Here is a 17,401-nt window from a genome sequence, read left to right as displayed (position 1 = left end):
TTGAGAATCTTACACAATGTATATTTTCCAAGTACACTAAGCTTGTTAAAATGCTATACTGATTGTGCCCTAAAGCAAGTTCTAATTTTGTCTGAACATTCTTCATTTCATTATTTGAATTCACAAAACAAAAACCACAGTTCTGCTTAGAGCAATAATACTGTACATTCTTTTTCTTTCCTTCTTTTGTAGTACTGACTAGAAAAAATATGGAAATTTTGGGGTCAAGAAGATAACATAATACAAAGTTACACTTAAAAATCAAAGTAATGTTTAAAAAAACTTGATGCTTAATACCCAGAGCTTAAGTCTCTATTGTTGTTTCCCCCTCTCATTTAGCAACCTGCTCCTCCAATTCAGTACTAGTGCACAAATCAGAACCTAAGTGTATTTGACTCCAGTAAGGCAGCAATTTAACAGGAACATGGTCTCTTATAGCAAGGTAACCAAAGACAGAACAATTAAAAAAAAAAAAAAAAACTGTGGCAGAAAGTTATACACAGTAAATGCGGTTTGTACTTTCCAGTGAATTATTTTCTAAAAAAGCAATTTAAGCAAATACCCTAGATGCTATGGTATACAAATATTTGCTTGTGCTATATGCCAACCAAGAGCCGTTAATTTTCTAACACATCAGATACTGTAAAATAGTTTAGAAAAATTTAATGTGTCTTATAAATCAAGAAATGCTCCAACTCCTCTAGCACAACCACAGAATTAATCTCAGGATCCAATTATTAAATTCAAAGCTTTTGATACGTAAAGAGACCCAAAGGATAGACCAAATAACAAGTTATGTTGCCGTAATTCTGTCAGCGAAGTAATGGTTGTTTTAACATCTACTAAAAAGCCCCTAAAATTAACAACTAGAGATGGTGCATCACTGACTTTCAAGATCATATATTAATTTAGATCTCACATTGAAAAATAATTTCGGTTAAAAATTGAGAAACTTAAGAGTGTAGATGACAAAAAGGAAAACCATGGCTTGAGAAGTAGGCCCAAGTACTGATGTAGTGTCCAAAGAAATCTGAGGTGGACAACTCGGTTTTGATAGTGAGTTCTAACCTTGATTTGACCATGGGCATGCCACTTAACCCTTCCAAGCTTTATCTTTCTCACTAGTAAAAAGGGGCCAAGTATACCGACCAGGCTTCTCGGCAAGGATTTAGCGGGATCTCAGAGATCCCACGTGATCAGGCTCCGTCCCATTTCCCCACCGGCCCCGAGCTCGCTCTGCTCCGACTCCACCATGCTCCTGGACACGGCACCTTCACACCCATCTCAGGGCAACCTCCGCAGCAGTTCCTTCCGCCTGGACCTTGGATTCCCAGATTCTCCCGTGACTGGGTCCTTCCTGCCCTTCAGGTCTCAGCTCCAACATCCCCTCCTCAGACAAGCCCTCCTGAGCATTCTTTACAGCACTTGTAAGGTCTGATATCATCTTACTTCGGTATTCATTTTCTTGATTGCTGTCTGTCTGCCCCCCTAGAACAAGCTCCAGGAGCACTGGCCACTTGTGTTATTCACTACTGGACGGCTTTGACACAGAGTGACTCTTGGTGAGTATATGTTCAACAAATATACAATAAGACAAAATCTAAAAGAACAAAACCAAATGATACTTGCCATTAACATTTTTATGGTAGCTGAATGCTAAATTTCATTCTGGAACTTTACACTCAGGAGTAACCTTTGCAGTCTTTTCACATCCAGTCTAGGTGTGAATTCTTTTCTCAGCAGTCCTGAACTCTAAGCCATATCATTCTGCTTAAGGTAGAAGCCAGAGCCACCCAGCGATGCACAATACTTTGCATCCATTCTGAGACTGTGAAGACATGCAGGTTAATTCCTAAAACACTAAGTGTCTACAGTAGGTAAGGAGTGGCACTGGGCCCTGGAAAGACATCCGTCCAAATGACCTCTAGGCGATTCATGGGGTCGCAAAGAGTTGGACACAACTGAGCGACTGAACTGAACTGAGGGAGGACAGGCTGGCGGGAAGAGTGGCAGGAAAAGTACATGGCTCACCCTAACCAAAGGCACCGTCACACAGACATTCAAGACAAGCAATCTGAGGTGAGCCTTCAGAAAAACTTGCTCCTCTGTCTACAGGAATGCCCTTCAGACTTTATGTCAGTTGTCATGGGACCTCTTGATTTTCTTATTCAGATAAAAGGCAGCCAACTCCTCTGATCACTTTTCAACTCAAATAACAGTTCCTCCATGAGGCCCTTTCTGAATCCTCCTGAGGAAAGAGCTAAAAGTCATCACTCCCTCCTCGGCCCGCAAGGGCCTATGTACCACAGACACACGTGGCCTAGACTGTGAGGCCCTGCACTTACCTATCGACAAGACGCCTCCCTCCATCTGGACACAGGCTGATGAGCGCCTGCTCTCCCCAGCAGCTGACGCAGTGCCCTCCACACAGCACACGCTCAGAAGGTGCCCACTAATGAATGAAGGAGGACCGGGCGGCACAATGTCCCAGACCCCTGTTTATTCTCCCCATGCTCCTCTGAGTGGTCTCTGAACTGTCCATATCTCTGGAAAGTCAGTACCCAGAACTAGACACAAAAATCCAAAAGTTACACCCTGTGAGACAAAGTCAAACCCAGATGCTATACGCTCTTAATGCAGCCAGAAAATGGCTTTTAATGGAAACTAGACCTCTTCCACCCTACAAAAACAGAAGTGTGCTAGTGCTTATCTGTTCTTAACCACTTCTGCTGAGGACTTCATATTTCTCTATAAAGAAAGCACTTTTATTAAAATAAAATATTAGAAAGAAGTCTTGCTACTTCAAAACTATTCTTCCCTAAAAGGAGATAGAGTTGAAATACTTCAATTCAGCAAATTCTTACTTGAAATATTACCATAATGTATTGATTTTTACCAGACTCAATTGACTGAAAAGTTGTTTGTGTAGCAATATTGGCCAAACCAATATACTAGAACAACTTTGTTACCCATAGTAATCAAGCGCATTTCTGAAGTATAATTATACTGTCATAAAAATAAAGCCAAGATACCCTTTTCCAAGCAATAAAACAATAAGGGCTATAAAAAGGGAAGAAGAAAAGGCTAAATAAATGAGATTTTTAAAAATGAAATTTAGTGTCTTTCAGAAACAGCCCCGCCTCTTCTTCCTTCCCTTAAGCCAAGGTTAGCAGAAAATGATCAATACTTCAATCTCAATAAACTATTTCAATAATAGTTAATTCGGGTGGAAACAGAGTCTGAAAATCTCTGCTCAGCGACCTGTGACATCCTGTCATGTTGGCTGGATGCCAATAATCCATCATTGCTGTAATGAATGTGAGCATGTGTGAAGTTATGGGAACGTGGAGATGGGGCAGCAAAGGTGGGAAAGGTGCCGGAGTCAGGGGCTCAGGTTCATTCTTCAGGTTCTAATCGATACAAGGCACATTACTGTATGAAACAAACCTGTAACGGTGAATGCTGAGAGAGGGAAGTGTACATAGTTAATTTTATTTGACAAATGCTCATTGATTTTCTGAAAATATTTAATATCCTTGCTTGTCACATGATACTATAATACAATCCAGCCATATTGTAAGTATTTAATTTTACATTAAGATGATGTCTTATTTGCTTGTTTAAAATACGATCCTGGCTGCAAGGAAAAGGCACTTCATTTGACTGGAAATTTAAAGTTAAAATAAATCAAACAATCACCCTAGCTCTTGGGTCAATATCAAAACCATTTAAAAACTACTCTTAATTTACAAGATGCACTTCAGGGAGAAAAACAAAAAGAAGTGGGGTCACTGATGCAGTTGTTAGAGAAACTGGGGTCAGGTCTATGACTGTTTCTGGTTTGGCACCTTTGGGTTGTTTGGTGAAAAAGGAAATCAGAGCTTTTCTCAGTATTATGTGGTTCCCAATATTTACATCAAGGACCCTCTTGGTTGCACTTTCCCTTCAGGAAACCTATGTTTTAAAATATTTTGTTTATTAAACAGCATTTAATTAGGTAACAATTCATGTATTTTTTCATTTTCTATAACTGACCACCACAGCTTCTAATTTTCATAAAATAAATCATGTTAACTGCAATGGGCTGATACAATTCCAGTCCTGAAACAAAAATGTTTTAGTTGGCCTGTAAGTCATATCATAAGGGTAGAATACAATTTAATAGTTTACATGATCTGAGTTACTGTCTCCAAGAACCATCCCCACCCTACTGCCCAACAAATATTTCATAATATAGGTAAGACAACAGAAAGAAGGCAAGACCAACACCTTTGAGAATTATTAACCCTTCCCTCCTCTCTTATCTCTAGATATGGCCAAATTAATTATTAAATAATGGTATATATCCAGTCTTTGAAACACCATGTAGTTAGCATACATGCTACCAATTATACCACTGAGAAAATTCTACTTCAAACCCAGGTTACACTTTTAACTGTACCATAAGAAGCAGCTAGACTTAGAAAATCCACTAGTGTTTTCCAATACCTTGAGATTAGAATACATGGCCAGAAAGCTGACAGCAAGAGTCTTAGCCTAAATAATTGAATTAAAGAAAGAGAACAGATGAACCTTAAGTGTGTGTTGGCTAACTGACTCAGCATGGCCTAAGTCCTAAGAGGTAGATACTACTTCATTTTTGGACCCAGAGCTTATTCGACTCCTTCAAACAATGCACTGAAGAAGCAAAAAACCTCAGTGCCTGGCTCATTATCATAGAACGTTTTCAAAGTAACTGGGCCTATTAATTACTTTCATTTCCACGTGACTTACTATCCAAGAAAAAAGGATAGTAACTAGAATGTTGAGTTAGTGGATACCAAATACTCAGTTTTTAATATGCGAAAGAAAATTAATCATTCAAACATGCTTTTAGTTTAGAAATCCCTACGCTTCTTGGTGAATGTTCTAAAACAATTATGCAGGCTCAAAATTATGTAGCCTCTACAACTAGCTAGACACGGGGAGGATCCAATTAAAGAACTCTGCTAAAACCTGCTTGGAAAAAACCTCCACTGGCCTCATTCTCATTCCAGCCAACATGTATAGAGCATCTCTTCTATCCTTAGGACTGTGCTGGGTACACTAGAAAATACAAGTAAATGCAATGGACTCTGCTTGACCTTGAGAAAACACTGCCTCGGGGAGAAACAGAGTGAAAGGAAGAGATGCTGTGTAGAGTGCTGGCTCTGCCACATGAATGTGAGCCCCAGCTTTTACCAGTGGTAAAACAGGCTTGCCATGATACCAGCTGTCTTACAGCAATTTGAAAGTAAACGACAATAAAAGAGAATATACCTTGAAACTTTAAAAAATCATTCTATTTAAAATAATATACGATATAAAAACAAACCATATTCATAAAGTAACTAAAGAACAAAAGGAAACACAGAAATATATTATGTATCATACTGCAGAATTTCTCAAAGTTAATTGAATACAACTTTAATTCTGTGAGATATTTTCAGACCTTTCTCAAGAAAAGAATCCCATGGCCAAGTAAGCATAGAAAGCCCAGGGATTAATGCTCTATCACTGTTCATTTCTATCATGAACAGTAGTAAGTTCATGTAAGTATCATGAACATTCAGTGTCAGTCACAGTACTAAGACTTTTTTATGGAACATCTAATTTAACCTCACAGTAATTTTGTAAGACGTGTACTCAGTTGCTAAGTCCTGTCCAACTCCTTGTGACCCCATGGACTACAGCCCACCAGACTCCTCTGTCCATGGAATTCTCCAGGCAAGAGTACTGGAGTGGGTTGCCACTTCCTCCTCCAGGGAACCTTCCCAACCCAAGGACTGAATCCATGTCTCCTCCATCTCCTGCACTGGCAGGCAGAATCTTTACCACTGAGCAACCTGGGAAGCCCACTTTTATAAGATAGGTATTAGTATTATCCCCATTTTATGCATAGGGAAACTGAGATAGAAGACACTATGTAACTTTCCCAACATCACACAAGCTGCTTAGTGGCAGATGCAGAATTCAAACTCAGAGTCCCTATACTTAACCACAACACATACTGTGTTCTACTTCCTCTAAGTTTTCAGAATTTATTGTGAATCTATCAGAAGGGAATAGTACATGTGTGCTTCCTGATTTATTTTTTGGAGCAACTTGTACTTTAGGAAATGAAGCAGTTAAAATACATTCATTTACTTTTCTAAATAATTCTTTCTCCTAGAATTGATCCATTTCATCCAAACTAATAATCCAAGAGATACCACAATTTAAAATTACCTGGCTGGATCACTATCATGAGTTCAGCAGGGGGCTATACACAGAATCCACATTTGGTTCAAATACATAGGCCCAGAATTTCATACTGTATAACTGAGGAGAATATCCAAACTTAAAGGATGAAAATGTGATCAACTATTAAATAATACATATTGTAGTTACACAATATTGTATCCCTTAAAATTCACAACATCTCAAGTGGAGCAAATAAGACTGAAATATCAACTTTTGCTTCACATTTATTAGCTTTATTATTCTTTATAAGAAAAAAAAATAAATAGGCCCATTAGGCAGTTTTGTTACCAATGAGTGGATTTTCCAATATTTTCTTCATCTAGTTTATGTAGCATAGCCTGTAATGTAATCATTTTTGTTTGAAAAATCACAGTTTTTATAGTCAACACCATTAAGGTAAACTTAGTATAGGAGAAAGTCAATCATAACACATCAAACACTCAGTTTTATAGAGACTTTAGTAAAGTGGCTTTTCATTTCTTGATGATTATACCATTTCTTTGTGCTGAACTAAAAGCCAGAAATACGAGAACACCACAAATTGAAGCCCAGACAGAAATGAAGACCAATGATCAATGACAATGATCAATGACGTGATGGACATGAGCTTGAGTAGGCTCTGGGAGTTGGTGACGACGGACAGGGAAGCCTGGCATGCTACAGTCCATGGGATCACAAAGAGTTGGACATGACTGAGCGACTGAACTGAATTGAACTGATCAATGACAAGTGGTCATGTAATTTTATATCTTCATGTTCTCTCTCCTTAAGAATCACCTAGGCAATAAGTGAAATGTCTTCTTTTCATAAGAAATCTATGACATAAAATAAAGTACTGAAATGATCATGACACTGCCACTCACCCTCCGTAAACAACCACTGTCAAAAACATACTGAATCTTACAACATGTTCTGAGCATCAGCAATGGAAGCCAACTAAATAAACCCAGAAGAAGTTGCTAATGTCACTGCGGCATCCTAGCAAATTAAAGAACTCATGCTAAGGACCCTCCCTTGGATACTGTGACTCTAATAAAAAGAAAACTTCTAGCCATGCTTCTTAGCTAAAAACATTAGCCAGGCGAATGGGAAATTATTTGCAAGACAAAAAAGTTGTGCAGATGGACAGTGTTGATGGTCACACAACAATGTGAACGCAATTAATGCCACTGAACTGTAGACTTACAAATGGCTGAGATGGTAATTTTTCTGTTTTTACTACAATTAAGGATAACAGTTAAAGAAAAACAACACTAAAACAATTTTATGCTGTAATTTTCCCTTGCTGGATGGGCATGTTATTTCTACTTCCCTGTACGCCCTCTCCCCTTTTTTTATAAACCTGTTTCAAGATAAAAGATTAAAATTTTAACACATAGAATATTATTTCCAATAAAAATTATCTGCTGGGGTTTGGTCCTATGTTTTATCCTCTCTAGAATAAACCAGGACAGTAAATTCACAACAGGCCTTCAATTTAAAAATATTAACACGCTCAAGAGTCAAACATTTGGTGAAACAACACAAATAAGTAGGTTAGACGTCTAAAGAGATGTGTTTGGATTCTATTCGAAGCCGATAAAAGGCATTCAAAGAGTTGCTAGAAAACTTATCTAGCAACTGTTCTACACCTGAACATTAGCATAAAAGCATTAAGAAGAAGAAAGGCTGAGACTTTGAAAACTGCTCCCTTTAGGGAGCTCAAGAGAAGCAATTCGAGTATACATGTTCCTTCTTATTTCTAATGGTACCTGAATCCAAGAACCCTCAGGACAGGGTAAAAAGTCAAGTCAGATAAGAGTGAGGAGGAGAAGACCAGAACGAAGAAATGCTATTTATGCAGTACTAGGGGTTGCATGGAGAAGGCAATGGCACCCCACTCCAGTACTCTTGCCTGGAAAATCCCATGGATGGACGAGCCTGGAAGGCTGCAGTCCATGGGGTCGCGAAGAGTCGGACACAACTGAGCGACTTCACTTTCACTTTTCACTTTCATGCACTGGAGAAGGAAATGGCAACCCACTCCAGTGTTCTTGCCTGGAGAATCCCAGGGACGGGGGAGCCTGCTGGGAAGCCGTCTCTGGGGTCACACAGAGTCAGACACGGCTGAAGCGACTTAGCAGCAGCAGCAGGGGTTGCATGGGAAGGAATGATAGTACAGATCCAGGAAATGACAATGGCAACCTCAAATTCTTTAGACGAATTAGGCATCACACATTTTAAGGGCAAGAGGGTAAGACCCAAGGATTGTGAATGAAATGTGTTATTATTTAATTATCTGAATTAGCATAGTGGAAGGAATTAACATTCAGACCAACTACTCGCCATACTCAGTCATCTAGAGGAAAAACCATCCAAATATGTAAACATATGTTCTTAAAGGACTATGTTAAAGGACTTTAGGAGAAAGGACATTTCCTGGCTCTACCTACAGAGAGGATCAAAGCCCTAGGGAGGGAACTGGATCAGATAACTTTGAAGGAGCTTCTAACCTGAGAAATCTAATTCTATGCCAAGGTTGCATCTGAGTTGACGATATTCTGGAATTTTAGGATGTGACCATTCATGTTCAAGAGCAACAGGGCAATTTTTAGCTATATTCACATGGTTAGTAAGAACTCAAAATTCTAAGAAAATCAGTAACCAATAAGAACATAAATTAATTATTTTACAACTTTGCAAATATATATTAATATCAATAGTAAAATATCTAAGGTAAAAACACAATTATAATGTGATGCAGGGGTAGTGTATATATGGAAAACAGCTCTCTGGAGGAAAGCTTTATTACACCCTCAGGGCTTTCTTACAGAATATGGATTTTTTTAATTCCTAGTGGAATATTTTTCATACATCATTGCAGACTATTAAGTACCAGATATTACATTATGTAGTTTAAACTTTGCACTACTGCATGAGAAAGACTTCCCTGTCGAGAGAAGTATTTTTTACGGTTAGCATTTTTTAATATGAAAATGAACACTCCTTTAGGCTAAGATCACTGCAACCAGAATTTGGGAGAATTTTATAACTTAACATATTCATCAATGTGTAGAAATTCTCTCAAGGGTGTAGGGTGAGGAGAGAAGGAAACACAACAGGAAGAGGCTTTTGAATCACTAAGTGTCGACACAGGGCAAAGCAATGCTATTTATAAGGTTTGTCTTCCCTTGGGCATAGGTGTAAACAGGCAGGGGACTAGCATAGGGTGCTGGCAAGTTAAAAAAAAATAATGGTGTTAAAAGAGTAAAAAAAAAATGCATTAAACTTCAGGCCAGTTAAAGGTATACTTGTTAATGGTGGACTATTAAATGCTCACCCAGGAGAGATGCAGACTCAGAAATATTAAAAAGGCAATATAAATGCACTTTTCCAAGCAATTTCTGAGAAAATAGATGCCTTACAGAATTTTGGAGTCACATGTGGAAATAAAGTCTAAGTGCTGGTGGTCATTTAAAAATCTCCGCCATGGAGAACTTGGATACCCACATTTGGCAAAAGTGGAGAGAAAGTTTAAACAAAATTGACTACTCACTTGTAGACTGTGCCGCCGTTGCCGTGACCAAGAGTGTCTCGATACCGTATGTCTTGTTCATTCATCTCCACAAGAAAGAAAGAAAAACAAAAAGGGTGTCATGCTGCGGATGGAAATGTCAAGGAAAAGCAACTCTGGGCCATAAACAACAAGCAGTCTGGGTCATTTCAAGTTCAGCTGCAAGAACGAGAAGATCAATACAACATTTGCTGTCCAATTTATAAAAGACGATACCAAGGGACAAAGTGATGGAAAGTTTAATGACAATTTGTTTGCCTGGGTCATTTCATTAAAGTTTGATAAAAGGTGTCAAAATGGAATGATATAACATAGCTCAAAAGGGTCAGGTCAGAGATACCGATAAGAACGGTCTCCAGCACTACAATAACCACGGCCAAACAGCACTGCACGTAACCAAAGTCAGACTTGGCAAGACACACACACACACACACCCCTAGTAATCCAATGCACAATCTGTAAATACATCAGCCCCTGAAAACTCAAGTGACCCTCTAATTAACATTAAACAAACTAACTGAATAATGTTAATGATTTTCCTAGAGTTGACACTGCTTTTTTTTGGGGGGGGAATGATAAATTAGTACCCAGCAATAGCTGGGTAGAAATCTTATGGAAAAGTGCCAAATCAACACACTTTAAAAGCCACATATAGTAAAATGTTATAATGCATAAAAGGAAAACAAGTAAGCATGTGATTCATATAAAGTTATTTTTCTAATTTATTATACAAAGCAACATGTACATTTTCCCAGATTCTTTAAAACTGTTATACCACAAATACTACTCTCATTTGTATAGTGAATAGAAGTGAAATTATTTTAGTACCCACAATATAATGTTTTAGAGTTTGAAACAACTCCCTAAGTAATTATTTATCAAATGACTTTAAGACTAGTCAGATTCTATTTAAGGTATTCAGTAATTTTCTACACACTGGTCCAGTTGCTTAAAAATTAACTGCCAACTTTATTCACTAAGTGGATTCAATAAAATGTTATTTTCCATATAGCTAAAGCTTGGGAAAAGCCATAGTAAGCCCTGAAAAAAAAAATCAATTTCCAGGGAATTGCACTGCCTTGCATGGGCAAAAAATGGATGGAGTTTTTAATTCAGTATCACCTGGAAAAAAAATGGTTCGCTTTCAGACCATTATAGTAAAGCTTTAAATATTTTGCTCTACTCTAAACTTTCACCAGTGGAATAAAACAAGGCTCCATTTATCAAGGGAAATATTTTTCTTCTATACATTTCTGAAGTTGAAGCTTCAGAGAACTGTGATAATTAGGAATACAGTGGAAGTTATAGAAACAGCTTCCTTTCTAAGCCATTCTGCCAAACTGTAAAAGAATATTGACAGATTAATGTATAAAGGCCAATCTCAGCACCTAATTTAATTGTAGTATAACCTAACTGATGTAATTTGCAACCAGCTAATTACTACATTTAGGGTCAGAGGCAAAATGACCGATGAGTCATAAAAATTGGCAAAAAATTTTCTATTTGAGGGAAATTCTTTTCTTCATTTCCTTTAAATCACTAATACAGAAAATAAAACATATTTCAACCTATATAAAATATGTGGCATGAAGAAAAGAAAATCTCATTATTCTGGACCAAATGACAAATTTTAAAGCAGCATGAAATTGCACATAAAATAACTTGAGATGCTAAACAAACTAGGAGAGTTGCTACTGGGTTTACCTTAATCAAACAGTATAAAATATGCGATATTTACGTACTAAATATCAGTATATATTGGTGGGTACAAATAGGCTACTTCCTTGAAAACATTCCTCAAGGCAGCCTAAACATTACGGCAACAACCTAATTTGTACCAGTAACTTGCTGAACAATCTGTATCCTCATCATGGCCTGAAGTAAATTTCTAGGAGAAAGTTCATTCAATGTCCACAAATCCTGAATTGGCAGCAATGAGATTTAAGGGTAAGTTGGATGCAGCTATAGGATCTGGGCCCTAGAGACGTCATAGTCCGATTATATGCCCTCCATCTACACCACACCATCAGAACTTTCCAGGTAAAAGGAACAGTAGTTTCCTCTTAGAAAAATATAAATATCAAGACTCAGTGATATTACACATTCCAATAACATACTGTGAGGGACCTAGGACTTTAGAGGGGGCTTGATTTTGTGATATTTTGCTGGAGGCAGAAAAGGCAAAGGGGTAGGTCTCTAAGTAGCTTCAACCATTATAATCCCAACATCAGTCTTTTTTTACCTTTAAAACCCCTAGGCTGAAAAAAAAAGTGGCGCAGTCACCCACCTAGCACTCCAATTTAACCAGGAGTGGTAGACAGAAAAAAGGCAGGGGCTAAGCTGAAAGCTTCAGCGCTATGGGGATGTTATGGAGGCTATATAGGGTGTAGGGGGTGTGTATGTACAGACAGACAAGTGTTATGCGCATGCCAATACAATGTTTAGGCAAATTCAAGGGTGGAAATTTGGAATCCCTCAGATAATGAGAAAGACTGTAAGAGTATCATAAAGATAAAAATGGTTTTAAAGAATAAGTTCTAGAACTATGTCACTCAAAAAACAGTATCCATAAAAAATTAAGTGTTTCTACAATGTTTTAAAGCTTTATATAGAAATCTGCCTAGACTGTAAATAGACTGGTAGATTTTTCTATTTAAAAATATCAGATACTTTTGCCTATGGGAACCTTCTAATTTTTATACAGTATGTAAGTATTAATCATGTCAGAAAAGTTTTAAAAAAGAAAACTATTAGGGTCAAGCTTATGAACTGATTACAAAAAATTTTAAGAATTGTCTATCTCTGATCAAAATGGGTTACTCTAATTGATCTTAAATATGAAACAATCATTAAAGGGATAAACAAATAGCTAACAACATATCTGCCTTTTTAGTTTAGAAAAGCATATTAATTCAACTTTTCTAAAATGAAACCTAGGAACAGTGCTCATTATGATACAAAGGTGGGATTTATAAGCCTACAAAGTATAGTATTTAAATATTACAGTTGAGATCAGGTAACATAAAAATCACATATTTTTACAACATTTTAAGCTTATAAGCCAATTCATTTGTGTCACGTAACTAGTCAAGGTGAGAACTGAGTCTCAGTTGATCTCATGGGTAAGTACGGAGGGACAGCCTCTCCATCAATGGTCACTGGCCCATAGAAAGGAAAATAATCAACTGAAGGGCACTCAAAAGTTAAAAGCAATTTCATCAACTACAATGTTTGTTTTTAAGAAGAGAAATCACATAGCTCTTTTATTTTAAATAAGAGGTAAAAGAAAGTTTTTATACAATTAAAGATACCAAATAACTTTTCAGTATTAGTCAGTTTCCTTATTTCAACTGAAAAAAAAAACCGGCAAATAAAAGGCAGAATAACAGATGTGAGGGAGGAAGAAGAAAAAAAACCCTGAGAGTTACAATTATGTGTCAACTGCCATGCTAGCAAATGACCTGAGAGACACAGGGGCACTGGGCTCTGAGGCTGCTGAAAGAGAAGCGGGGGGTCGGGGGGGGGGGCCGGGAAGGCTGGGGAGGTTTTGCTGGTATGGGGAGACGACCTGTCATGCAGTCCGGACACACACTCTCATCCGCATTCAGGTTAGACCTAAGATGAACTGGGAGACTCTACGTGTTTTATATATATTGGTAATAGGACAGTTTTTAAAGCTAATTTTATGTTGAATACTATTTTTCTTCCTCCTTTTTTTTTTTTTCTCCTAAACACAGGAAGTTTTTCAAAGGTATCTGAAGTTCACAAAACAGCCCAACATGTAGCAGGATTAGAATTATTTCTAGATTTCTGACTTCACAGTACATTTATACTTGAGTAATTAGGAACAGAAAAACACTGTCACTCTCTCCTACAAATTATTTAAAAAAACCGAGGAAACACAACTTTAGAGATGCGAAGGTCAAAGTCATACATCCCTGGAGTAACTGCACTTTTTTAATCCTTTAAATTGACCCACTGGGCCATTTTCTAATCAGTTGCAAATCAAGGGCCAATGTTAAACAGATGATACTGCACTACAACTGAGGTGGGAAAAACACAGCAGTGGTACTGACTTACAGCTCTCAATACAACATGCCAAAAATACCTTATGATGTTTTTTCATGCAGGAAAAAAAGGAATCCTCCATCACAAAGTGATTACAGAAAAACAGTGCCTTCATTCCAATGACTAAATGTTAAACTTCCTAAAAAATGTTTGATTTAATACAATATTAATGAAATTAATGAGGAAAATGAAATGGAATTCAATTATGGATCAACAAAGAAAATATTCTTTGTTTACTGTCTGCCTGTATTAAGAAGAATCAGTACCTATCGCTTATAAATCATTAAAACAAAAATGCTCAATTAATCCTACTTTTATATGTAAAGGTCTGACAGAAACCAGTCCTATCACCAGACCTTTGCTTCACAAATCGAAGCAATAATGGTTTCAGAAAGCAGTCACACTCTATGAGCAGACAATTGGAGAGATTTAGTAAATCCCACTTTATACAGCAGAGACTAATCGGAAAACACAAGCCAGTCAAATGTTTCTTATGAACTGTTGACACTATATCAATGCTGAATCAATTGGTGGCATTTACTCTGAGTGACAGAAAAGAAATAAATATTTATATCACATAACCTATATCAATGAACCCAGGCAGAAAGCTATTTCTAACCTGCCAATATTTGATTATCTTGAAGAATCATGTCCCTTTCTTTTAATCATTAATATGAATTCCTTATTAAATCTAAGTGGAGGCTAGTGGAAAGGCAAATCATTATTAATGCTTGAGAGCATAAACCACTAAAATAAAAGACTACGCTTAAGTGTTAAAGTATCGTTAAATGTGACTTACATCTTCTATAGCAAGTGGTGTCAGTGTTCAGCCCAGAAATTTATTGACGCCACAATGGAGCATGTTACCTCACTGCAATGCAATCTCACTCACTCTTTACTTACCTGATAGCACCAAGGACTGAGGAATTAAGAGAAGGAGGAGGTATTTTGAAGACTTCCAAAGGTGGGAGTTCTTTGTTTTGTTTTGTGAATAAAAGTAAACGTAAAATGGCTAATCCTTAAAAGTAAGGAAATCCCACGCTGTTTAACATGGGGCTATCACATTCCCCAGGGAAAGCAATAAACAATCTTTAAGTGTCAAAAATCATTGCCATGACAATTCTCCACCAAAGAGAATTTCCTAACTGAGGGCACTAAGATATTTATGGTATTAGATTCAGAATACTAGGAACATTTCAGAATGTTTATTTTGTTTGCCCTGGAAATAAACTGTGTTTCATTTTTGAAAGACTCTATGACAGGTTATTTTCCGTTGCCTGGGTTGAACAAATGTAGTTAAAGCTTCTTAATTTATGTCAATTTTGAAATATATTTTCCAGCTGAAGAACACAAGTAACTCATAAGTTACAGTTAGTAACTAGAATGCAAACATGTTGGAGATACATAAATATCCTAGGTTCAATATTTCAGCTTTTAGTCAGGTTTTGTTTCCTGTGTCTGAAAACATACAGGGCACTAGGGGGATATATACGTGGACCTCAACCGAAACAAAAACTGTGGCTGCTTAAAGTTAAAGTACTATTAGATAAACATGATCTAAAATTTGGGGACCAATAAGATTATACATTGAACATCAGATTCTCCTTAGCTGAACACTGAATAGTTAAGGACTAGAATTCACACACTCTGGATGACAATCAGATGTTAAAACCAAATCAATTTCCTTTTTCTAACTATATTCAAGAGATTACATGCTAAATAAGTAAGGTTTCCAGAAGTACCACCATACAGTCATCATTTTAAGGCACACACATCTATTAGGCCACCAAGTTACAGGTGATATTAAAGGACAAGCATGGGGACCCAGCTTTGTCTTCTTGACATGCTCCACTACAAGCACTTGATTCATGAAATGCCAATGAGGCTTGGAGAGGTCAGCATGTGAAGGCACTGAATAAGCATCTGAGATAATTAAGATTTCAGCCTTCGAAACATGGACGGGAAGTGAACAGCAGTTAAGAAAATCAATAAGAGTCTTTTATTTGCGGTGACACAGATGTCTCAGTCAATAGAGCCTAATAGGCAGGCTTGATCGCAATGGACAGGCGCCTGCCTCCAAGGCTATCAAAGGGCTTCCTCTATAACAAACATTAAAGCACATTTATGTTGCTATTGAAGAATCGAGGACCCTGTAGGTAGCTTAATTTACCAGTGTATGTTTAAAAGCACTATACTATTTCAGATGTGTCCATTTACTTGAATCAAAATTAGTGAGAAATAACTGGCCTGCAGGCGCGTTTGTCCCTCACTGACGGGAGGAGGTCATTCTGCTTTGGATGACCAGTCAACTGGACAAACTGAGGGTTCCTGAAGGCCAGGAATTTTAAATGGCAAAGGTCTGCTGTGACTCTGTTCCTCTAAAAAGCCAGTGTTAGTTTCAGGACAAAAGAAGGAACTAAGGTGAGAAAGTTAACAGTTTTTCTTTTTCTCCCTAAAGATAATGAAAGAAGCAGTCACCTCAGGATGCAGGGCCATTTCAACAACCCATGGGTTGACACACTTGTTCAGAACTGATTAACTTTTTTTACCCTGAGCTGGCAGCAGGGTGTGTGCTTGGTACTTCAATCTGCTGGGAGTGAAACCCATTAGCACAGTTTGAAAAACGTGCTGCAAATTGTTCTGCCAATCAAATTAAGCCATGTAATTCATTTATGACAATAAGAAATTTACAGACCCTTTATCTGTTTATTAAGTTTATGGATTAAAAAAAAAACCTGGACAGCACTAAGTTACTACTACCAGAAAATCTTAATCTGTAATGAAACCTACCTGGCCATTGGCTAATATTTTTTTCAGTTCGGCAGAAGACTTCTTTAAGCTGAAAAGAAAAGGCATAGTTTTTAATAGGAAATTCATTAAACAGCTCTGAACGACACTGAACGTTCTAGACTAAAATACACTTTTGCTTTAGGTGTAGACATAGACTACACTTTTGACATCCTTATCCCTACGTAAAATATTTTCTAAAGTAACTAGCCAAATGGCACAGGCATCAGTAAGAGACTGAAGCCTGTTGGTAATCTAAAGCAATAAAGAAGACTACTATAATAATGAAGCTAGACTGCTGCACAGACTACTTCAGAGACCTCTCCCTGCTATTAGTTCTGCTGTTTTGGGGTAGCCTTTCAGTGGCTATTTTATGTTGAGCACTACCAAGCACTTAAGAATGCACTCTTAGAATGTTCACAGCAAAGACTACAGAACTTCAAAAAGATAAAATAATTTAAGTTCTGATTTTTTTAATTATAGTTAAGAGTTATAATTCAGCTTCCTGAGAAGCAAATGTGTAGCAGAAATAATCGCAGTATTTACTCACTGTGTGCTCTGGAACAAGATACTTAGCCTCTCTAAATCTCAACTTCCTCTTTCTATAAAGTGGGGGAAATATCAATGTCATAGCACAACCAAGACGATTAAATATGACAAAGAGCCTAGCACTGGGTTCTGTACACTGAAGCATCGAATCAATTTTAGCTGCCTTCTCTTTCCTTTCTTCTC

The 17,401-nt window shown here is 37.4% G+C and overlaps 1 protein-coding gene across 10 annotated transcripts in view; it reads right to left on the bottom strand.

Moving 5' to 3' along the window:
- Positions 1-17,401, bottom strand: part of MAP2K5 (mitogen-activated protein kinase kinase 5) — a 264,501-nt gene that overhangs the window by 194,852 nt on the left and 52,248 nt on the right. For all 10 annotated transcript variants that reach the window (XM_069597653.1, XM_069597650.1, XM_069597649.1 and 7 more), the window contains 2 exons: positions 16,673-16,721; positions 9,797-9,861 (listed from right to left, as the gene is read on the bottom strand). In XM_069597653.1, the coding sequence (XP_069453754.1) occupies positions 9,797-9,861; positions 16,673-16,721 (114 nt within the window). The remainder of the gene's footprint in view (positions 1-9,796; positions 9,862-16,672; positions 16,722-17,401) is intronic.

The sequence above is a fragment of the Ovis canadensis genome, chromosome 7 (genome assembly GCF_042477335.2).
Source record: "Ovis canadensis isolate MfBH-ARS-UI-01 breed Bighorn chromosome 7, ARS-UI_OviCan_v2, whole genome shotgun sequence".
NCBI classification, from domain to species: domain Eukaryota; kingdom Metazoa; phylum Chordata; class Mammalia; order Artiodactyla; family Bovidae; genus Ovis; species Ovis canadensis.
The sequence above is the reverse complement of the archived record's forward strand: the minus strand, read 5'-3'. Positions and strand labels throughout refer to the sequence as shown.